Source organism: Ochotona curzoniae, unplaced genomic scaffold, assembly GCF_017591425.1.
Source record: "Ochotona curzoniae isolate NIBS_2020 unplaced genomic scaffold, NIBS_Ocur_1.0 scaffold_2587, whole genome shotgun sequence".
NCBI classification, from domain to species: domain Eukaryota; kingdom Metazoa; phylum Chordata; class Mammalia; order Lagomorpha; family Ochotonidae; genus Ochotona; species Ochotona curzoniae.
Genome location: NW_024467096.1, coordinates 11224400 through 11248490, shown reverse-complemented (window position 1 = coordinate 11248490; position 24091 = coordinate 11224400). Strand labels below are relative to the sequence as shown.

Sequence of the window (24091 nt, the reverse complement as noted above, 5' to 3'; positions counted from 1 at the left end):
TTTGGACCAGCTCAGCTCTGGGGCGAGGGTGGGGGTGAACCAGAAGATGAGAGAATTTCCCTGTCTCTTCTCTCTGTGTAAATCTGCCATTCAAATAAAAATAAATACATCTTTAAAAAGAAGGAATTAAAGAGCCAAAATTTAGGACTTCTGTGTTTTTTTTTTTTTTTTTTTTTTAGCAGCAACCACTATGCCCTGGAGTATTCTTTATTATTATTATTATTATTATTTTATATTGGAAAGGCGGATATACAGAGAGGAGAGACAGAGAGGAAGATCTTCCGTCCCATGATTCACTCCCCAAGTGAGCGCAACGGGCCGATATTATGCCGATCCAAAGCCAGGAGCCTCTTCCTGGTCTCCCACGCGGGTACAGGTTCCCAAAGCTTTGGGCCGTCCTCGACTGCTTTCCTGGGCCACAGGCAGGGAGCTGGAAGGGAAGTGGGGCTGCCGGGATTAGAATCGGCGCCCATATGGGATCCCGGGCGTGCAAGGCGAGGACCTTAACCACTTGTGCCACCGTGCCGGGCCCATGGAGTATTCTTTAACAAGTCAAAACATGAGAATCTGTGGGAAATTGTCAGTCAATTTCCCTTACTCATATCTAGAACATTATCTAAAAACTGTTTTGTGGACACAGTTAGAGGCACATGTACATGTATGGAGGCAGGGCACATACACGCATAAAACTAACACCTGGTAAAACATTATAACAGAAACTCCTGCCATGCCTCCACCTCCCCTCCCCAAATATACAGATATACTCAGCTCTTAAAATAAAAAAAAAAAAAAGAAAAGATTGTCAATCAAATGAATCATGCTTACAAGAATACAAATAGCTCTGGCAGAAGCCTAGGAAAGTAATTGCCTTGAAGGGAGAGTCTTCAATAACTTAGATAGCTGCACTGATTAGGGGTGAATTGAGTTTATTTGGGGTTATTAATTATGTACAAAGTTGGGCCTTGATGTACTAATTTTGGGTCCACTTTCTAGTCTGATTTTTAAGTTTATGTATTTACTTGAGAAACAGACAATGAAAGAGGGATCTCTCCTTTAATAGACCACCTTGCAAATGCTCCCAACAACCAGAGCTGATACTGGGAGCTGAGAGCTTTATTCCAGTCTCCCACGTGGACTACCAGCAATAAATGCTGGAGTCATCACTGCTGCCCCCTGGTGTCTAAAGTAGAAGGAAGCTGGAGTCAGGAGCTGGACACTAAGTGTCAATCCCAGTCAATGCGGGACATAGGCATCCAAAAAATAGTCTGAACTACCTGGCTAAACATCTATTTCTCCTAGCTTAAATTTCGTTATTCCTCCATTGTCCTCCATGCAAACAATTTACACCCACAATTAGACAGGCATGTAGTAGAATTAACCTCTTTTATCTCTACAATATGACTGAGACTGATGAGGATGAATATGTCATTTATTTTATTCATTCATTCATCCACATTTTTAAAAAGATTTATTTTCTATTGAAAAGGCAGATTTACAGAGATAGGGAGAAACAGAGAGAAACATGTTCCATTGGCTAGTCATTCCACAAGTGGCCATAATGGCCAGAGCTGAGCCAGCTGAAGCCAAGAGCCAGGAGCTTCTTCTGGGTCTCTGATGTGGGAACAGAGTCCCAAGACTTTGGGCCATCTGTTACTGCTTCCCTGGTCACAAGCAGGAAGCTGGATCAGAAGTGGAGCAGTTGGGATGGGAACCGGGGCCCATATGGGATCCCAGCAGTTGCAAGGCTAGGATTTTAGTTGCTATGCTATCATGTCAAGCCCAGTGTACATATTCATATACTCAATGTTTTATAAACACCTGCTATTTTTCAGTCGCTACACTTAAACACTGAGGATTGAGCACTGAAGAAGTCATAGCTTTAGCTAAGGAATGGAGGAAAATATTTTGAAGGTCTATACATGGAAATTAGCATGACCTATCCAAAACATTCAAAGAAGGACAATAGGAATGGATTAGAGAGACAGCAAAAGCAGGGAAGAGAAAGAGAGAGAAAGAGAGAAAAGAAGAAGGAGGAGGGGGAGGGAAGGAGATAAGAATGAAGACATAAAATAGTTAATCATGAAAATCTTTATTAACAGGCTTATTCTAAGTGGTAGTTAAGTCACTGGGCTGATTTAAGCACAGTTGTAACCAGAATTTTGTTTTTAACAGACTGATTTGTTTTCAGAGCAAAATGTGATCATGACATGCAAAAGCAAAAATGTGATCACCATAGCTTAGTTAACAAAAATAAGTGAGATTTAAGCCAAGGTTTTAGCAAAAGGAGTGGAGGCAGCAAAGAAATGTTATGTGCTTTTAGGAGGTGGCATCTATCAAAGGTTGGTCACAAATCAAAGGTCAGTAGGAACTGAAGGAAATGATGAATTGAAAAATAGCTCCCTGGGATTCGATTGTGCTACTGGAGGAGGTAGGAAACCCCTAACAGCATTTCTGTGAGCACATAAAACTAAACAGTTATACAAACACAGCACACACACAAACACACTGGAACACTTTACTTGCTCCATTAATGTTTTAGATATTGATAATTAAACAAAGTAATCTTGGCCCATTGAAACATTTTGTCGGTCCTGGAAGTATGGGTTCTAGATTCAGAGAAGTTTAGCTTGATTACCAACTTCATTTTATAACAATACTTAAACTTCCCAAGATGTGACATTCATCATTCAAAAAGGGCACGGAAGAGTAAAAAGCAATATCTGGCTAGCAAGAGTTATTTAGAGGATTAAAATAGACATAAATCAGAAAAGCACTTTGTCTACTGCAGTTACCAGAAATATTTGGCATTATTATTATAACTATTAACTAAGTAAACTCCTACTACAAAAAATAACTTACAGGATCGCCTTATATATGAAGGCATTAACTGCCTGCCCATAAGGTATTTTGCAATACTTTCCATTTGTGCTTGGTATGTCTACTTAGTTTTTTAGATAAATCTGTATATTTCATATCTTAAATTCTATGTTTTCATTTCATTGTTCTTGCCTTTTTCCATTTAGATTTTCATCTCTTAAAATTATATCAATATTTTCCTACCTTATTTCTTTAAAGATTCATTTATTTTTATTGGAAAGGCAGGTATACAGAGAGGAGAGACAGAGAGGAAGATCTTCCATCTGATGGTTCACTCCCCAAGCTGTCACAATGGCTGGAACTGAGCCAATCCGAAGCCAGGAGCCAGAAGCCCTTCTGGGTCTCCCACGCAAGTGCAAGGTCTCAAGGTTTTGGGCTGTCTTAGACTGCATTCCCAGGCCACAAGCAGGGAGCTGGATGGGAAGCGGGGCCGCTGGATTAGAACCGGCGCTTCTACCTTATTCTAACAGCTTTATTTTCCCCCTCTTATGTTTTCTACAAATAAGAATCACTTTCAAGTACGTTGGCCTGGTTTGAACCTCAGCTAGTTCCACTAATCCAGCTTCCCACTAATATGTATGGTAAAATATAGTAGATAATGACTCAAATGTGTGTCTCTGTGACTCAAGTAGGAGACCAAGATCGGGTGCTGCTGGACTCACTGCTTAAGCCTGGGCCAGCCCTGCTGGTGTGGACTTTTGGGAAGGAGTTCCTAGGAGATAGGAGGCCTCTTATTTCTCTCTCTCTGTCTCTCTTTCTCTGCTTTATAATAAAAGAAAAACACAATAACAACAATCAAAAAGGACTTCCAAGTAAGGTACTATGTACCCTTATAATGGAATACTACCCAGCCATTAAATGCAATGATGTGGATGTAAATATACTTACATTAGAAGAACTCCACAACATGATGTTAAGCATGAAGTAAAACAAAAGTAAAACACAGTAAAAAAAAAAACCCCAGTATTTGTAGTATCACTCTATTTTTGTAGAAATGAAATAATAATTATAAATAAACATATACATATTTAAATATGTATCTAAAAAGATTCAGAAGGAGGGTTACTGAAATTTTAGCTATATACATTTATTCAGAAGTAAGGGGTGATATACATTTAAAAGTCTCTGCTGTTAAAATATTTTTAGAAATTGCATGTTGGAGTCTTATCATCAGAAGATAAATAAAAGGGTACAACCACTTTACCTGCAATGGCTTCATAAAGACCAGCTTTGTACCCTAAATACTCATATTCTTCAAATCTCTGAGGCCCTTCACATAGCGTCCGGCACTCTGCATCTTCAATAAAATATTCTCTTAGGGCTTGTTCAAAATATTTGATGGCTACCTCAAACTCATCACTCTCATAATGTTTAACTGCTGCACTGTAGCTCTCCTGCGAAGAGAGGGAAAAAAAAAAGGATTTGCAAAATGTAAGCTAGAGGTAGCTAGAGTAAGTTTCAGAATCTGCGGGAAGGGCAGAGAAGGGCTGCCCTGGCTCATCAAGTGTCTGTTCGACTTCTAACAATTCTAAGCGAGAGGGGGCTTATTGAATGAGAAGACTGGTGTAGCACCCATTGATCTCATTTTCTTCCTGAATGTACACACTGTATTTTCTAATTCCTCTGCTAAGAGGTCAGGCCATGTAACAAGTGTGGCAAAACAAAGGTGGGAGAAAGTGTCATCTAATCCCAGGCTTTGCCCAATTTAGAAAGAAAGAGTCATGCAAATAAAAGCATCCTCTTTTCCTTCTCAGCAGAGATTCTAGGAGGAATGCATTAAGAAGGCTGATATGGAAATTGAAAGTAGCCTTTTCAAGAAACATTTCATCTACAGAATTAAGCGATGTTTTGGAAAGATGGTTTGATAAATGCAGACATAACAGGCAAAGCACTGGACTGGAATGGGAAGTCAGTACGTGTCTTTGTAAAGCACTCCTGGCTTCACCTCCTAAGTGTGACACAAATACTCTGGCCAGGAGCTGACGCTCTGAAAGTGCTCCGGATACATGCATGATACTGTCGTCTTCGTGATAGTGAAAATTTTTGTCAGTCAGTTTTTAAAATTTTGAAGTTTTTGTAATTTTAACTTTCAACTGTCACTAAATCTTTTCTTTAAAATTCACCTGTTCTTCTTAATCCTGACAATTTTAATATTTCATCAGGAATCTAAAAAACGACAAAGATATTACTGCTACTGGAAGTAGAAAATGAGTTTGTGGCCCTGTTAGCTATTGTCACAGTTAAGTCAAACTTAGGAGCGCTTAGCTGCACACACGGAGGACAGTGGCAGGAGAGCTTACCAGGTGTGGTCTGGCTTCCCGATCTGTCAGCTGCAGCGCTTCAACACCAGCCATCATTCTGTAATTCTCAATGTCCTGCTGCATTTCCATATGTTCAGGGTTGGCCATGAAAAATGTGTGAGCTGCTTCCATTGCTTTGTCCAGCTGGTTAAGCTGGAGAGAGAGAATTAGATAAAGGTGATTATTTCCAAACAAGGTTCAAAAAGCAAGAGATCGGCCCAAAGCTCACAGTTTGAAATTCGGAATTCAGGTTTATATTAGGATATGATAGCATGGTACTACCGACAGTCTGTGGGAAAATGAAATGAAAAGATAAGCTTATTGTGGTGTTAAAAAAATCTAATCTATACATAATACTTTCCACAACACACTTTCCTTTTGTCTTTTTTGATTTTGAATTTTATGCTACAGTTCCATAGGGTCTGGGATTTTCCTACCCATCCCCAAATTCCCATCCCCAACTGATTTTCCTTGTGTTATTACAATGGTATAGTCCTTCATAAGCAGTCATAAGTCCATTGATCCGTTACCTAACTGTGCCCTAACATTGCTGATACAGACAATGTCAGACAGTCTAACATCCATTAACATATTTCCAACAGTTTTCTTCTTCATTTTTTACCCACATGTCATTTGTTCCGTGGTGTGCGTTTCAACTGCATGGTGCTGTAAATTTTGTTTGTTTTAATTTCGTGCCTGTTGTTGACTTTGCTTCATGGTTTCTCATTTAAGGGAATGCATGGCGACAGCAATAATAGAGACTATCATATTCAGATGTGAGGATACAATGCAGTGTGCATCCTTACCGCCAAATCCAAGATGGACTCGCAATACACTTCAAAAATTACTTCTCATTTACTTGAAGACAGAGATAAAGAGAACAGAGAGAGGAAAGCAGAGAACAAGATGTGAATAAAGACATTTCCAAACGTTGGCGACATTTAGGTTTGGGCTAAACCAGAGTTAGAAACCAATGTGGTAGCCCATGTGCGTGTCAAGAACTCCCACACTGAAGTCATCTTTTGTTGCTTTCCTGGCAGGAGCAGGAAGCTTGCTTGGAAGCAGAATAGCTGAGACTTGAACCAGAGGAACTCATACCAATATGAGACGCAGGGATCCCAAACAGCGACACTCTAAGACATCCACGGAAGCTTGAAGACTTTTCACACGGATAGATTTCAGAATCTGTCTTCACCAAAGCAAAATCTTCCAGTCTCATTTTGCACAACATTCTAATGTTCTCCCACGTGTATGTAAGCTGGACTCTTTAGTTACGGATAAAACGAGTAAACTGGCTTTGTTTCAATTTTTCCCTTTTGCCTTTTTCTTGGAAATTGATTCTATGTGTTTCTGTTCTACAACATTTCAAAACAAAGAGCTACCAGACCTACGGATCGCCAGTTCATACTTAAACATTTTTGTCAAGTATTTTCCTTTTATTTTTGTTCGTTTTACCTTTTATCATGAGACTGGACATGAAATAAACATTTGACTTCCCAAAGGTTGGAATTTAGTATACTTCTCCTTCCTTCCAATTGCCTGATTTTTTAAATTTATAAATAAATAAAATATATAAATAAAGCTAGAACATAAATACATTAAAAAATCTTGAATGTTTTCTTCCAAACTCAATATTTTGATACTAGTTAATATAAAATAAAGACTTATCAATAATCACCACACTGACAGTGATATTTTTACGACCCCATTTACTGCTCTATTCTCAATGAAAAAAGGCACAGAATGTTTTTAGTAAAATGGAAAATGAAAGACAATGCATTCAGTTTAAGATATCTGACATATGCTTTGACCAGGGGAATGGCATAGACAGATCTGTTTTTCTCCAATCATAAAATTGGATATTTCTACTAGTAGTCTATTTCATAGTAAAATTCAAAATATGTGTGACATATTTAAGTACATAATAAAGAAATGAAAATTCGGGCCAATCAATATTTCAGGGCTAGGGGCCTGACATGGTAGCCTAGCAGCTAAAGTCCTCGCCTTAAACGCGCCAGGATCCCATATGGGAGCCAGTTTACATTCCAGAGGCCCCACTTTCCTTCCAGCTCCCTGCTTGTGGCCTGGGAAAGCAGTCAAGGATGGCCCAACGCCTTAGGACCCTGTACTATGTGGGAGACCTGGAAGAGATTCCTGGCTCCTGGCTTTAGATCCGCTCAGCTCCTGCCATTGCGGCTACTTGGAAAGTGAATCAACACATGGAAGATCTTCCTCTCTGTCTCTCCTCCTTTCTATATATCTGACTTACCAAAAAACAAAACAAAACAAGACAAAAACAAATAAATAAAACCTTTAAAAATACATATTTCAGGACTAAATCCTTGTTTTGTTCCCCAGGATACCATATGAGCGCCAGTTTGTATCGCACCTGCTCCACTTCTCCAGCTCCCTGCTTGTGACCTGGAAACGCAAGGGAGGATGGCCCAAAGCCCTGGGCCACTGCATCCGCCTGGGAGATCTGGAGGGAGCTCCTGATTCTTGACTCTGGATTAGCTCAGCTTTTGCCACTGTGGCCACTTGCGGAGCAAACGTGTATGGAAGATCTTTCTGTCTCTGTGAATCTAACTTTCCAGTAAAAGCAAATTAATCCTTAAAAGAAATGACCTAATGGGATATGACATTCAACTTGGTCTTCCTATGATAGTCTTGCCTCTAAAATACTAAAATATATTACAATGTAGTAAGTTCACTTCCCTGCTCACTGCTGTCTGGTGTTATACAAAGGGTCAGTTCTCATCTGAGAAAATTCAAACTGCTGTGTTTTAAGACCTGTCTTCCTCCACTGTGGCTCTTGCCAGTGAAACACTCCTTTCAGCACAGACCCTGTGATGGCTCTCCTGCCCTAAATGCCGCCTCCGATCAGTTCTTGTCACTTTACTTTTGACCTCAATTCTGTGTGACCAGGATAACTTTTATTGTCAAAGTTAATGATTTTGGATCTGGCTTTTCTCTAAACTGTAATTTTTCACATTATCTTATATACCAACACAAATAAATACAAAATGCATATATATCTGCATGGTGATAATTATATTGACCTAGGAGGAAGAGATTAGGTTGTAAATCATGGTGGAGCCTCATTTATTAGTCTGTTAAACCTTTAAAAATTGGTTTAACCATTTTCATTTCAGTTCTTCCTTAAGAAAAACTTTTCATAAACTCTATGTCATGATCTGCCACATAGGAATATGGAAGGATTAAACTGTGTAATATACATTCATATATTTATATTTATATTTATTCAATTGAGTAATGTATACTTATATACACTGTATTACTTAAGCAATAGAAAGCAATTTATAAATTCTCTATACATTTTAGTGATTTTAATATGCTCCCATTAATGAGGAGCAAACTTTATAACATGCATTAGCACATGATTTATGTGGGTATAGCAGGTATTTGTAGTTGGCTAAAACTGTCTCCATGTTTATAGTTAGACCATAGTTATGATCAAGCCATATTAGCACTGACATACTCCAGTTTTATAGCAGCAGATGTTAAAGTTGATGAATGCAAATAAATATTTATGTTCTTCATTTTCCTGTATTTGTGCCTTGGATCAGGCAATGAAACACTACATTTTCTAAGGGACACTATTTCCTTCCTAGACCTGCATTTACGCCTGACAGTAATTCCTTATCCTTATTAGACTATTGCCATCTATCAAACAAGGTTACTTCAAAAATCATAGAAAAGTTAAAGCATAAATCCATGTTGACACAAAGATTGAAGTCTATACATTGTTATTCCTCATAATATGTGTTTATTATAAACTTTCTGATGCCATGTTCTTGTAATCTATCACATTGAATGAATTTGAGTAGATTTGTTTCTCTTTCAGTTGGAGCTGTCTGAATATGGATCATTTATTTCACTTACCTCTCTGTTGAATCTGCATTTACAATCCATGATGTCTATGACTTATCTAAGAGTGAATTAACTTGTATGAATTGCAAGTTAAAAGGAGGAGTCATGTGTGTGTTCCTAGTAAACTACAGAATGCTAAAAGGATGCCATTGCAATGAAAATGTCTCTGAAGTCATCTTTCATACCAACAATTCCTAATACTGATTATCACAGATGAATATGACTCAGTATTTCTTGAAACTGTTAGCCAATTTTAATTTTTTTATTTTACTATGAAAGAAAGAGACTGTTTATCACAGTTGAATGAGACTGAGATTTTTGAAACTGTTAGTCATTTTTTAATTTTTGTTTTTATTCCGAAAGGAAGTAAGAGACAAATACTTGCTGTAACGGATAAATATGACTTAGCACTTGAAACTGTGGGACAATGTCTTTCCTAAATCTTTGTTTCATTTCAAAGGTAGAGAGAGAATTGCTTCCTGGCCTTTTGGCTAAGATCAAGTGTAAAGGCAGAGAGAGAGAGAGAATATGAGAGATGCATAAAGAGAGATTGCATCTTCTGGTTTTACAACCCCAATTTCCCTAATATCTTGGGTTGGCCATGCTGAAGCCACAGCCTGTAATTCCTTTAGATATCTCTCACCAGGGTAGAGAACCAAGCACTTGATCCATCAACTCTTGCCTCACGGGGTGTTTATAGTAGGAAGCAGGGTAAGGAGCAGAGTAGTTCAAGTGGGATGTTTACTCCAAGGTGTCTCAGCAACAGCTAAACTGTGTAGCACACGCCCAGTGTTGGTGAGCTGCTTATTTTTTCATATGTTTGAGAACACTGGATTTTTTTTCTTCCTTTATAGCCCAAGATAGAACATAATACTTTCTTCCCCAACATAAATGTAAAAGAGATCCTATTACTTATTGTTGAACCATAAACGTTCTTCACGACATGGTCTTGGCACTTAAATTATTAAGTCACTTCATGAAATCAAAATTCATTGCCAAAGGTTATGAAAATAGACCATATTTTTAACTAGACATTTAATATACTGGTGCTCCTTTTTGAAATTAAATCCACACTTCTGAAATGAACATATGTGTACCAAATTGCTTATGAGATGTTGTAAGCACTCAGAATCAAGGAAGGATATGCTTGCTCCTCTATTAAATCCAAAGCAAGCTGCCTGTCAAGACTTTAAACTTAGACCTGCTTAAAACCTGTCAGAAGAGGGCAACCAATATGGAAACAACTCTGTGCTAGAAATCATGACAGCAAGAGCAACTGAGGAGAGAAGAAACATTTGACAGAAAGATGATATGAAACCTTTTAAAGGAGGCTATTGCAACAGTGTGAGGGCAGAAATACCAGCAAAAAATGCCTTTCAGAAATGCTGGGTAATTTTCATCACAGGCTGTGAGGAACTCAGGCAAACATGTCCACCTGCCAGCCCAGAAGCAGCCATGGTACGTGGCAGTCATGAGGCATGGAAAAAAAATCAGCACTGACCAAATCCACACCCTACTAAATTTCAGAAGCTACACCGTCATGAGCTGGTAAGTGAATGAGGCTCTTCTGCCACACAAATAATTTTCCATAGTTGCAAATAAAGAAGATGTTTCCAAAGCACACACATGAGGTATTCAGAATTTTTCAGTAGCTGCCTTTAACCACAAAAGAAATGTCAGACACTCTGCACCATGGTGTTCAGGAACTGCAGGGTTTGGCTCCAGTCTTTGTTACATCATCTCTTCCTGTCAAAAATACACACTCCTTCCCCACACTAATGGATTTCTGCAACTTTTTATACATTGCCATCCCTCCCTATTCAGAACATAAGTGCATCCAGTATTCCAGCAACACCTATACTCTTCATGTTGCTCATTCACATATTGCTCGGTGAATATTGTGCCCAAAATCTATGCCAGACCTGCTAATGGTTAACATGAATACCTATATGTCCTCGTCAGGCAAAGTCCTTGTTCCTCAGAGGCTTACTTCTCATTGAAAAGGACAGGGTTCAGATAAGGAAATAACTGGAGGCAGCAAGGTGGGTTAGTGGGTAAAACTGGCATCCTTTATGGACACCAATCCATCTCCTGGATAGCATCCCCGGGAAAGCCGGAGATTGTGGCCCCGGTGCTTGGTCCTCCGTCCCCACACGGGAGAGCCAGATCAGCTTTTGAATTCTGGCTTTGAACCTGTACAGGTTCAGCTATGACGACCATGAGAGGATGGAAGATCTCTCTGGAACACTGACTTTTTAAATAAAATGTTTTAAGAAAAGGAAGAATTAGTGCAAGTAATTTCAGATTGTGCTAATTACTGTGAGGGGGCAAATGAGGAAACCGCAGTGTGAGCAATGACCCCATTTCGAGTGGAAATGAGTAAATCGAGCAACGTCCTTGCAAGGTAATTTTGGAGATCAGCCTGAGAAGTTAGGAAGCCAGGCATGAGCTCACCAAGAGGAAGGCACTCCCAACCAAAGAAAATCAGTGACCCTGAAGTGAAATGGCCCTGAAGTGGAAAAACTGATAGGTTTTAAAAGCAGAGTAGGGACTAAAAGAGAACTTTGAGAACATGCTGGTGAAAGATCACCTGCAGGTTACAATTTGGTTTAGAATTTGAATGCCATACTTAATGGAAGAAAAAACAATGAAAGGATTTTAAAGTAGATATGATCAGCCCCAATCCACATACATTCTGGAATACTCTATGGGAATCTGTGCATCTTCATAGCAGTCAGAAAAGCAATGTACTATTTCAGAGCAGAAATAATCTTTTTGTCTTGCAAAGCACAAAAAAGACAGCATAAAGTGGTTGCTTTCTGCTTTTTTTTTTTCACTCTCCTTTCCATTACTTTGGCTTCTTTCTGATGTACAGCTTTGTTTGAGCAATGTTATAATACAGAAAGCACACACATTTTTTTTTAAAAAAAGGAATATATTCTAAACTTTCCAAACATTGTAGGGAAATATTACAAGTTCCTTGTCTGTGAATTAGGAAATGTATAAAGTACATAATACACGAAGACAGAGTTGAGAAGATCTTGTATGACAGGTGTAGCACAGAGCTAACTCTGGAGTCCATTAAGCCAGGTAAAGGCCACTTTGTGCACTGGAAACAGGATGATTAACATTTTTATCTTCCAAAGATCTTTCTGTACACAGCAAATCATCAAATCTAAAATAAGCAACTTGCATCCTTTCACTGAAACGTCAACTTTTTCAGTAAAGAAAGCAGTTCTTTCTCTACGGTAACCATCTTAATGTAGGGAGTTGATTCAATATCATATATTTTGATGAAGTGCTATATTTCTGTCTTGGTTCTTCACAGGTTTGCAGAATTTTCTAAACTCATATGGAGTTTTCTACCAACTGAGAAATATGGAAGCAGACATTGCAAACATCATGTTTCTAAACCACAAGAGATTTCATTTAGTGCCGACTAGTGGTATAAGTGTACAAGCTGCAAGAAATAAGCAGATTATAGAAAATGTAACACACTGAATATCATTAATTCATGGACTAAAACTTTACCATCTTCCTTCTACTGGGCCTTCTACAAAAAGCTCATGAGATATGTGTACACTCTTTTTTAATATTCTTGAGAAGCAGAAAACACAGAAAGTCAGAGAAAGAGATACACAGACAATGCTAGACAAAAAAGCTCTCAAGCATTACTATTCTTCCCAAATGCCAGAAATGACAAAAAACAAAACAAAACAAAAAAAAAGCAAAACAAAAAAACACATCTGAGAACCTAGTTCCACTCTTCTATGTGGGTGGCGAGATTCCAACTGCCTGAGCTAGCTACCTCCCAGGGTCTGCAATAACCCGGAATTGGGATCAGGAGCAATAAATGCAACCTAGTTCTCCAACATGAGAAGCAGGCATCTTAATTGCTAGGCTAAATATTTGCTTTGTGTTGCTATCATTTTTTAAGATTTTTAAATCTTGATTTCAAAGGCAGATTTTACAGAGAGAAGGACAGATAGCGAGAGGTCTTTATTCACTGATTCTCTCCCCAAGTGGCTGCAGGAACCAGAGATGAGATGACTCAAAGCTGGGAGCCAGGCACTTTTTCCCAGTCTTCCATGTGGGCACAGTTTCCAAAGGACTCAGGCGATCCTCCACTGCTTTCCCAGACCATAAGCAGAGAGCTGGATGAGAAATGGAGCAGTGAGGACATGAACAAACACCCCTTTTGGATGCCAGTGCCACAGGGCCACACAACCTGTTAGCTCCCTATGTAATCTTTTAAATTATACTTTCCATTATCTTTTTGAAGTAACCTAGTGTGCCGCATGTGTGTGCATTTATTAATGAAACCATATTCACTTGCAAAAGTCTTAAAATTTCTTACATAGATTTTAACTGAAGATAAATTTCATAAGACCAAAGAAGCAATTCAAGTTTTAATTGCAAAAGAATTGAAATAATTTCTTGAAAAAAAAAAAGAAAATCATTGTATTTGAGCGGCAGAGACAGAGCTTCCATCTGGTGGTTCCCTCCCCAGATGCCCATAACAGATGCTAAGAACTCCTTCCAGATCTCCCACATGGGTAGCAGTGATACAACTATCTCAGTTGTCAGTATTCTGCCTTCCAGGATGCACATTGGCAGGAAGCTAGAATTGACAGTACACCAAGGGGTCGAATCCAGAGATTTTTGACATGGCTGGTGAACATCCCACCCAGAATCTTCACAACTAGACCAAACAACTACCTGTGAAATAATACACATTCATATTTTATGTACAGAATCAGCATTGTAGTATAGTGGGTAAAGCCATTGCCTGCAACACCAGGACCCATATGGGTGCCAGTTTGGATACTGACTACTCCACACCCTGATACTGGCTTGGGAAAGCATTGGAAGAGGGCCAATGTGTCTGGACTCTGGTTATCCCTGTGAGCGACGTGGATGAAGCTCTTGGCTCTTGGTTGCAGCTATCTGGGAACCAAAGAAGGAAGAGAAGGTCTGTCTTTCACTCTTCATAAATTGTACCTTAACACATAAATAAATAAATAAATAAATCTTTTTTGAGACTACTCTTAAAAATATTAAAATTTGGAAACAAAAATTGGAAAGAGTTTGCTTGATTGGCTATATTAATTCTATAAATTATATCATAATTCTCTCAAATGTAAATACCAGATTACATAGTAAGAGCACAAGATTGTAGGGAATCCTTAAATGCTTACATATAATAGACCTATATTTTAGAGAGTAAAAAGAGTATCTATATGACAAAACAACTTTGGATTTATTTCATAATTGGTGATTTTACTATTTTTATGTTGGTTTAATGTACAAAAACCCTGTTTTGTGAAAGTACTGTACTGTCACAATAGTTTCTCTCCAGAAATGTATCAAATGAACTTTACCACAGAGTGGGTGCTATATTAGATGTTTCTATCATCTATGTTTTTTTGGCCTTAACTATTGAAAAATTAAGAACTAAAATTTACCTCAATTACAGCTACCATAATATGTTTGGTTTTCAGTATATCAAATGAAGTCAGTACTTTTTTTCTTTTTTATTCTTTTGCTTTTTGAAAAAGATTATTTATTTGGAAAGCGGTAAAGGGAAGGCACACAGAAAGATCTTCCATTCACTGGTTCACTACCCAGAGAGCAGCAAAGGCTCAAGCTGGATCAGGCCGGAGCTGAATACCAGGAACATCATCCTGGTCTCTCATATGGGCTCAAGACACAAAGCACTTGGACCATATTCTGCAGCTTTCTCTGATGCTGTGCAGGGAGCTTGACTGGAAGTGGAGCAGCCAGGGATCCAACCATTTCCCCTGTGGGATTCTGGCATTGAAGGCACCAGCTTAATGTGTAATGCAACATTGCCAGTCCCATCTTTTTCTCTATTTGTTTGCTTGTTTTCATTTGGGTGGCCATTACAGTACAGTGGTAAAGCAGCACTTGTGACTCTAGCATGCTGTACTGGTGTGCCAGTTCGAGTCCTGGCTGCACTGTTGCCCCTCCAGTATTTCTTCTAATGTGCCTTGGAGCGTAGTAGAGGAGGGCAGATTCTGGCCATGTGGAAGATCCAGATGGTGTTCCTGGGTACTAGTTCCAGCCTGGACAAGTTCTGGCTGGCATAGCCACTTGGGTAGTTAACCAGCGAATGAAAGATAGGCTCACTCTTTTCCTATCCCTTTCTCTTTTTCTCTCTCTCTTTTCCATCTATCGCATTGTGCTGCTCAACCTTATGGAGAAAAAAAAAACTTAAATAAAATTAAAATACATCCCTTAAAAATAAAAGACATTTCTAAACATCCTATTTCTTTACTACATGTTATTGCAAAATATTTAAATATTATGAAATTCAAAGAATACTTAGTCATTCATAAGTTAGGTATCTATGTTGATATAGAAAGCAAATTCATCTTTTTAATTTATGAAATATTAGTCTCGTATGTCGCCATGGATATAAGTAAACATTTATGGATTTCAAAGTGCAATTTGCCAAATGTTTACATTTTCTCCTTGGGTACGTTGGAAAGGAAGATCATGCCTTTATAAAAGTGCTTTCTTTTGCTGAACTGCTTTGGATTGTTCCTTCAATTACTTATGATCCAGGACCAGATTAATCAGCTCCTGTTCCTCCTAAACACTCTGGTGGAATTTCACTCTGATGTTTACATTTCCTGTTGAACACTCAGGGTGAACAGTCCCTGCCGAAGGTGCTGGACAGACGAGCTCGGAGGAACGCAGGACGCCATCAGCTGGCTTCAGTAGAAAAGTGTCCTTATCTAAATAAAAACCATCCTTTGGCGTGACAAAAACACTAAAGGGAAGAAGCAGAACTTTCAAATATGTAATTTCAATTTAGAAACTATTTAAAATTAAAAAAAAGAAAGCCTTAGATGTTAGAAAAAAAAACTGCAAAGTGTTAACCAAAACTAAGTGCTTGCTTAATTGGCCCCACTCCCGCAAGCCGTCTGTGTATTGTCTAATTTCCCAAGGAGAAAACAGCCAAAACTTGGCTGGCTGCTGGGAAGGAAGCAAGTACACTATCTTAGCGATGAAATGTGCTCAAATCATCCCTGCCTTGGATAAAATGACACTAGTGTGTGTGTTTAATGGTATGTGGCCGGTGCTTTGGCTTCGAAACACCAAGATGGGGTATGGCTGATAGACTGAGCAGGCTTCCTACCGTCTGCCACTTGTCCAGCTGTTTGTCCAGCAGGCTCCCTTGAGGTGTCAGTGGATGACTAATGGCGGCTGCAAAGGGAGCCTGGGCCAAGGCCTCTCTAACATGTGCTGTCTGCTACTGTTTCTGGAAACATAGCTTAAATCCTTTTCAAAAAGTCTTCATAAGGTATCTGCCACTCATTTCATAACCGAGTTCTCCTCATGTCCCAGGACTACTGTAGTACCAGTCATTGTTTTTGTTTAAAGAATTTGGTTCATTTTAGGGCTAGAAAAATTAATAGAAACTCAATGTTCCTCAGTGTGAGCTCAGAACGCTCCCTCTCTTGCACAGGGTATTCATATTGGTGAGCACAGCCTGGTTTGTGTGATTGCTAATATTGGGGGTTTACCCTTGTATATTGCTGTACAGCTTGCAAAGCACCAGCACTACTAATAAAAATCAAAGCAAAAAAAAAAAAAAGATTGTGTATTGAGCATGTACTCAATAAGAATGGGAAATTCCTCAGACAGCTTGGAGTCCCTTCCTCTATCTCTGGTTTAGGGCAGATGTTGCTGATTGCTATTTTTTTTTTTTTGTTCATTTGCGATGTTTATTGTTTTTGCTTAGTTATAAGGGCATACAATGACTCCAACAATGGCTTAGGTCACCAAATAAAAATGTTTGCCTGAACAGAGTTCTCCTATTGAGCTTCATGATACAAAAGCAAATTTTATTATGCGATTTCCTCCTTTATATTTTGTTTTTGCGTCATTATCATTATGATAAATGGAGATAAATGTAGCCTATCCCTAGTGCTCCCTTTAAATGCTGCATCTGGTGTTGGCAGGCTAATCCACTACCCTATGTTGCCTGCATTTCCTACAGGTACTGCTTCGTGTCATGGAGGTTCCATTTTCCACCCGGATCTGCTTATGGGCTGGGAAAGCAGTGAAGGATGGCCCAAGTCAATGGGACCCTGCACCCACATGACTTCCACTTTTGAATCAGCTTAGCTCTGGCCTTTGCAGCCATTTGAGAAGTGAATCAGTAAATAAATGTTTTCTCTCTATATAAAATATGCCTTTCAAATAAAAATGACTACATCTTTTAAAGAAGTTGCATCCACCCTCAGTTTATCAGAGCCACAAGTTAGCTCTGCAACTGCCCGCTCTGAGTCTAGTCTCTGCCGCTGTCAGTAGCCAGGGCCCATCCTCACTCCCATGCCATGTGTTGTTACAATGATTCAAATTTATTTGTAGAATATGATGGTAAATCACCATGGACTCTGGATTTCTGCTCCTAAAATATCCTTTGAAAATGAAGAGTGAACTAGTTTTAGACCTAGGACCTAGTTTTCTGAACATGAGACTATAAAAACAAATGAAAACAGTTGTACGTGTGCAGTGTTGTTTTGCAAAAGAACAAGTGACAGTCATCAACTCTTGTCATATTCAGGAAGGACTGGAAGACTCCAAAAGGGAGTCACACTGTGGTTGATTTCCGGCTTCCCCCTTGTTTCCCGAGTGGACTGCGGCTGCAGGAAGTAGGCTTGGACTGCTGAAATGTTCATCATGCTGGAACAATGCATTAGAGAAAGAGGGTTACAGAGTTTACAGATACGTTCTGGCATGACAACTTTTAACATGTTTGATCCCCTGACAATTTTATGTTTGCAAAGCAAATTCAACATTCTACTCAAAATTATCCACTGTGAGCAACGTAAGAAGAACAAGCAAATAAAAACATTTTCACTAGTTTCTTCTTGGTAGTGTAAATATGCCATGGTTGTCAGTAAAACTCAAACTCCTGCTTCTCTAAGGGCAGGTAGATTTACTTCAAAAAAAACATTTCTAAGCACTCACTCAGCTCATATAAAGAAATGTACCATGACTGTAAGCTAACAGGAATTTCATTGTTAACGACTCCTCTGAAGAAAACATCAGGAAAAAACCAAGGCCCCTTCAGGTATTAAACCCACTAAGCTAACTAATGGTGCCACGCACATGGTTTTACTAAAAGGGTGGCCATGATAATAGAGGTCTTTCAATGTTTCAGTAAGCTCCTCTGGCATTACACCTGCAGTTCAAAAAAAGAAAAATGTTTTGATTGCTACAGTGATTTCTAAGCTATACAGTAAATGAAATATTCCTACGACATATTCGAGTTAGATATAAATTCAAACCTTTTCTCTGTACCATGGCCAATGGGCATTATTGGGGAAAAATATCAGCACATTTGTATATCTAAATTTAAGGTTGAGGAGTGGGGGAAGCATCTACTCCATGATTAAACATTTAAAAAACTGAAGTTTCTGTTACTTTCTGTCACTTACATTGATCTTGTATTAATTTCTTAATCACGGAGTACTTTGGTAGAAAGGACCTTTAAGTGCTAATATTTCAGTGGTTCATTTTTTTTTAAGATTTATTTATTTTTATTGGAAAGGCAGATCACAGAGAGGAGGAAAGACACAGAGGAAGATCTTCTGTCCTATGATTCACTCCCCAAGTGACCACAACGGCTGACACTGCGCCAATCCAAAGCCAGGTACCAGGAACTTCTCCAGGTCTCCCACGCAGGTACAGGGTCCCAATGCTCTGGGCCGTCTTCAACTGCTTTCCCAGGCCACAAGCAGGGAGCCGGATGGGAAGTGGAGCTGCCGGGATTAGAACCAACATACATATGGGATCCTGGCGCGTTCAAGGCAAGGACTTTAACCACTACGCTATCGTGCCAGGCCCATTCACTGATTCATTTTTCAGGTGAATAAAAATATTTCCCTGAAAAGGAGTGACGGGATTATCATATAACCTACATCTCTGAGGAAAACTTTGGAATCTGAGTCACTGTTACTTTAAGTAGAGGTGAGTTAGCACACATGTTTTGCACATAGTAGGTGTTTGCTGATCACCTCTGACATGGAAGAAGCTGTAGGAAGGACCTTGACTGTGGGTCTGATTACCTGGCTGCTGTTAAGTGTTCAGTATGACTAACTTGAGGTCTTTGGCCTAGAGAAAAACAGAAAGAAGGGTTTCCAAAATGAGGGAGTAACAAATTAGTATAACTGAGTCCAATCAACTGTAAATGACAGGAGCAAAACTTGTTTTGGGGTTTATAACCAACCTTTGCCTTGCTAAGAGTTATGTTCAATAAATATTCATAAGGCTTTATGAAAAATGCTTCCAAAATTGATTTTAGAAGTGAGACAGACCAAATGAAGACCTAACCATATTTCTTTAGGGAAGAACTCCCAATCTTCAATGTACTGTTTTAACAGTTCCTCTCCATCATCATCTGCATCTTTTAAGCTCTTTAAAACAACAAAAAATTATTCTATCTGTTTCAGTGGAGCTTCACAGGCACATGTGTTTCTCAATAGGCATTTTTACTAACTTTAATGGCGGGATGACTTTAACTGCACATGCATCACCTAAGTAGTACCAGGGTCTCAGAATGCAGATACTGAAGCATCTCTACCAGAACTCCTGGTGTGACCCTCCCTCCCCTACTAGTCATCATTTAAGATCAGTAGGTAATGAGTGGAGTCTTCTCAGGGCTACATGAGTCTGGAAGTAAGAGCTGGAACCCACACCTTGCCTGCTAATCGCAAAGCTAATGAAACAGTATTTTTTTTTTTCCTAGAATACTCTGTAAAACATCTAAGGCTAAAGCCACTCATTCATCTTATTCAGCAGAAATGTAGACTCTACAGTTTAAAACAAGTGCATAGAGGAAAATTAATATTTCAAAAAGATTTGTCCAGAATTCAGTGACAGCCAGAATAAGCTGAAGTGTCACCATGTCACCCAGGATAAACCTAGTTAAAGTTCCAAAGGGACTGATAATGAATGCAGAACCATGGAATAATGTTCAAATGCAGAAAGCGGTTTAAATTGAACTACAGCCTAGAAAAATCATATCAAATAGTCTGTGAAATTATATTCTGTGGTTAAAAACTCAGAGATTCTGATTTTAATTTTACAAAGACTGTGGGTTTAGTTTGGCTCATTTCCCCTTGGAATGTTATACTGTGGCAGGGTCTAGCAGCTGTGTTCTGTGTCAGCTAAGAAAAGATTGTCACCATGAAGTTCCACACTTGGAGTCCCATATTCCTACTTTTCCAGCACTGTGTGATAAGCTTGGAGCTTTCTGGAGCTCTTAAGTCAGGTTGCTATTATTCTTCACCTTCCCATTCAACCTCAACTGCATCTAATGACACTGTTCCCAAATGTGTGACTCTTTCTATGCAGGAAAACTGTTCCTATTATAAAATAATACAAGCAGTTTTTGTTCTTTTGAAAACACTCCAGGAGAAACTAGAGGGATTCTCACTTGCCTCTCCTTGGAGAGGATGAAGCAATTCTGTTACATTTTCATTGACCTATGCACCTTGCCTGGTGTAAGCAGAGGAAGTCACTATAGGAATGGTTGTATCTTTAGGCAGTGACTAACCTTATTCCTTCTGTTCTAGAAACAGAGAATGCTGAGATTCCCATCAGCAAAAAATGAAGATAATTATCAGCACCCAGAATTCCACTCTGCCCACTCCCCATACCTCGCTACAGTAAAGTAGATCATATGCCTGATGGTAATTTGGCTCAAAAGAAGAAGGTGAATGCATACACGTACATCTAAAATAGACTTCTTCTTGACACTTCTTTTACAAACAACTTGAACATATTTGGAATATAAGTCATCATCTTATGTAGGCTGAACAGACAATGTATCAATTCTACAAGTTAGAAGAATGAAATTCAAAGAAGCCAAGTAATAACAGTTGCCGCTATTATTGTGGAGGTGCCACCTGAGGTGGAGGATATAATTAAACTGCTGCTTGAAAGGTCTGTGTCTCTTCTTAACATGCCCAGCTCTAGTTCAGGCTGCTCCATACTTCCAATCAAGCTTCTGGCTAACGCCCCTGTGAGGCATCAGATTATGATTCAAGTATTTGGGTCCCTGCCACCCATGTGGGAAACCAGGATGGAGTTCTTGGCTGGTGCTTTGGCCTGGCCCATCCCCTGCTGTTACAGAATTTGGAGAGCAAAACAAGGAATGAAAGCATTGTGTGTGTGTGTGTGTACACTCTCATATGTCATTCTGCTTTTTGCATGCATACATAAACTTTGCCTTTCAAATACATACATAAAGTATGCCTTTCAGAGATTTGAAACGAATGTCTTTCATCGCCTTCTATGAATTGTGTTTCCTCCAGTCTCTATGTTTCAATCCTAATCCTCAGAAGTTCAGAACATAACTAAAGTTGGAAGTTGAATCTTCATGAAAGGGAAATTAAGTTCCAAAGAGGATAGTAGGTGGGTTTAATCTAATTTGTTTTCTGTGGCATTCTAATAAAATGGGATCAGTATACAGAAAGATGTGAGCGGACATCACAGGGGCATGTGCAGAGGACCACAGGAGAACCTGGCCAAAAGACAGACATCTGAAAACCAAGCAGAAAGGACAACGCAGCCTGCCAATGAAACCAGGATCTTTGATTTCTAGACTTCAGAAATGTGGGAAAATACATGTCTGTCATGGAAGTCATTCAGACTATGGCACCTTATAGCAGCTCTAGCAAACTAATATAGCACATCTTATACCTTAAAGAAACAGTGCAGTTCATATCAGTAACTTAATTTATAAATGAGAAAATTAAAAATAATAAATAGTTAACTATGACTTCAACTCTCTCTCGCTTGACTCAGGCCCATGCTCTCTAGTCAATATTTTTCCAATGTTATGATCAAAGACAATGTTTGCAACTGATGGAGGCAATTCTAATTTTTTTATTAATTTCCTTTCTAAAAGAAATCATGAATTGACCTTGAAATACCTATCATGAGTTACAATAGGATAGAAACGGAAGTGAGGGGAAAATGGAGTTCTAGATGAAAACTAAAATGCCTGTTTTCCTTTGTACTTTTTCTGGGCAAGACCAAAACATTAAAGACTAATAACTTGTGTCTAGTACGTATTCTGCGGAATTCACCTGTTCTTAATTATCACACTTCAGCCTCTAATTCTGGTTTATTTTAGAAAGAATTTGGTCAACAGCCTCTTCCTTAGGCATTGCATTCATTTGACGGTAAATAAAAGATTTTCTTAATGCAGAGAAACTCCCAATGGAAGAGAATTTGTTGGTATTATTTTGATGCATTTGCAAAGATCCTGAAAAAGTAAAAAACCCATAATGCCAGAGACAGGATAGAGAAAGTTGCCTAGGAAATACAATCTTATTTATGTAAAGCAGATCTAAAACTCCATAAAAACTCTTGTCTGATTGAATTCAATAAAAAATTTCTAACAACATTGGACTAAACGATGTTAAAAACATATGATGGACTATTATAGGGCTCCTGAGAATAATGAGAGATGACAAGGTGCTGAAGATTTACTGTTGAATGCGGAAAAAAGGCAATATAACATGTATAATTCAAATTAGGCCACACATGTACACTAAATGTCAAATCATACATTCAAATGGAAGCAGGGAACTTACAATTAAGTAATTTGCTTTTTGCATACTTTCTGATAATTTGTGCATTTTGTATATAAGAAACAGAAATACAAATAGGAGACAAATGTAAGCAGAGACAGAGGTTAATCATGGTTTCCTAAGAAAATAACCATTCATGGAAGGAAATGTTTCACTTCAGAAAAAGCTCTGATGGGGACAGACAGTATTTGCTTCACATAGCTTATACAAACTCCGAAAAGCTGTGTGTGTGTGTGTGTGTGTGTGTGTGTGTGTGTGTGTGTGTGTAGTTAGAGAAATGTATGTATACCGTGGAGGACCTGATATTAAAATGCATAAAGAAAATCAACTGTAGGTATCATTCTTGTGAGCTCCTGTCCCTTTAACATGGTTACCATTGCTGCAACCCACAGAGTAGTCTTCTCAAAGCACAAATCAGATGTTATCCCTTCCCGAGTTAAAACCTTCCACCTGACTGAGGATAAAGTTGAATTCTCTATAGGACTTAGGAGTTCCTGCCTGATTGGTTCGGACTTACCCCAGCCTCATTTCTCATTAGTCTTGTTTTCTAGAATCCACTCTACTGAATTCCTCCTCTGTTCTCCCACTCTAAGACCACCGTGCTTCTTTTGGAAAAATTTCCCCCAAATCTTTGGCTCATTTTTTTTCTCATTATGTTTTTAATCATCTTAGAAATCATTTCCTCTTTTGAGTCTCCCATCAACACTCAGATCCTGTGCACGTCCATAGACTTCTTAAGACGTTACACTGCCTCCCTCATGGTACTATAGTCATCATCAATATGTTTAAATCCTCCACTGGTCCTCTAGGGGCAGAGTTCTGGAAACATTGTTTAACTAAATAAAGAGGATTAAGAGACTTACAGGTCACACGACTCAGAAAGCCCACTACTGGATCCAACAATCTCACGTTGTATCAAGGACATATTGTAGTACTATGTTTATAGCAGCACTGGTCAAATTTGGAATCAACCCGAGAAGCCATCATCAGAAGAATGGACAAAGAAAATGTGAGACACACACACATACTAATACATACATACAGCATACACACTATGGAAAGCAATGAAATTCTACCATTTGCATCAAAATGGATGAAACCAGAAGTTATATGATGTTGAATGAAATAAGGCAGTCATAGAAACAGAAACACTGGATGTTCTCTTGTATATGTAGGAGCTAGCATTAAATTTTCTAAAAGAAAAGGCAATGAAAATGAGAATTTTTTTAAAAAAAAAAACAAAAGAAACAAATGCCCATGTTTATCAGTACTATAGCAAATATAGTTTTATAAACATTTACTTTAGCCCTATGCCAAATCCAATGGGTAAGAATGTGGCATGACTGATTGTAATGATCTGTGATTACTTTAAAATTTACCATA

The 24091-nt window shown here is 38.7% G+C and overlaps 1 protein-coding gene across 1 annotated transcript in view; it reads right to left on the bottom strand.

Moving 5' to 3' along the window:
- P3H2 (prolyl 3-hydroxylase 2) overlaps positions 1 to 24091 on the bottom strand; it is a 138038-nt gene that overhangs the window by 28089 nt on the left and 85858 nt on the right. The window contains exons 2-3 of the mRNA XM_041002768.1: positions 5178 to 5330; positions 4082 to 4271 (exon numbers count right to left, since the gene is read on the bottom strand). Of these exons, the coding sequence (XP_040858702.1) occupies positions 4082 to 4271; positions 5178 to 5330 (343 nt within the window). The remainder of the gene's footprint in view (positions 1 to 4081; positions 4272 to 5177; positions 5331 to 24091) is intronic.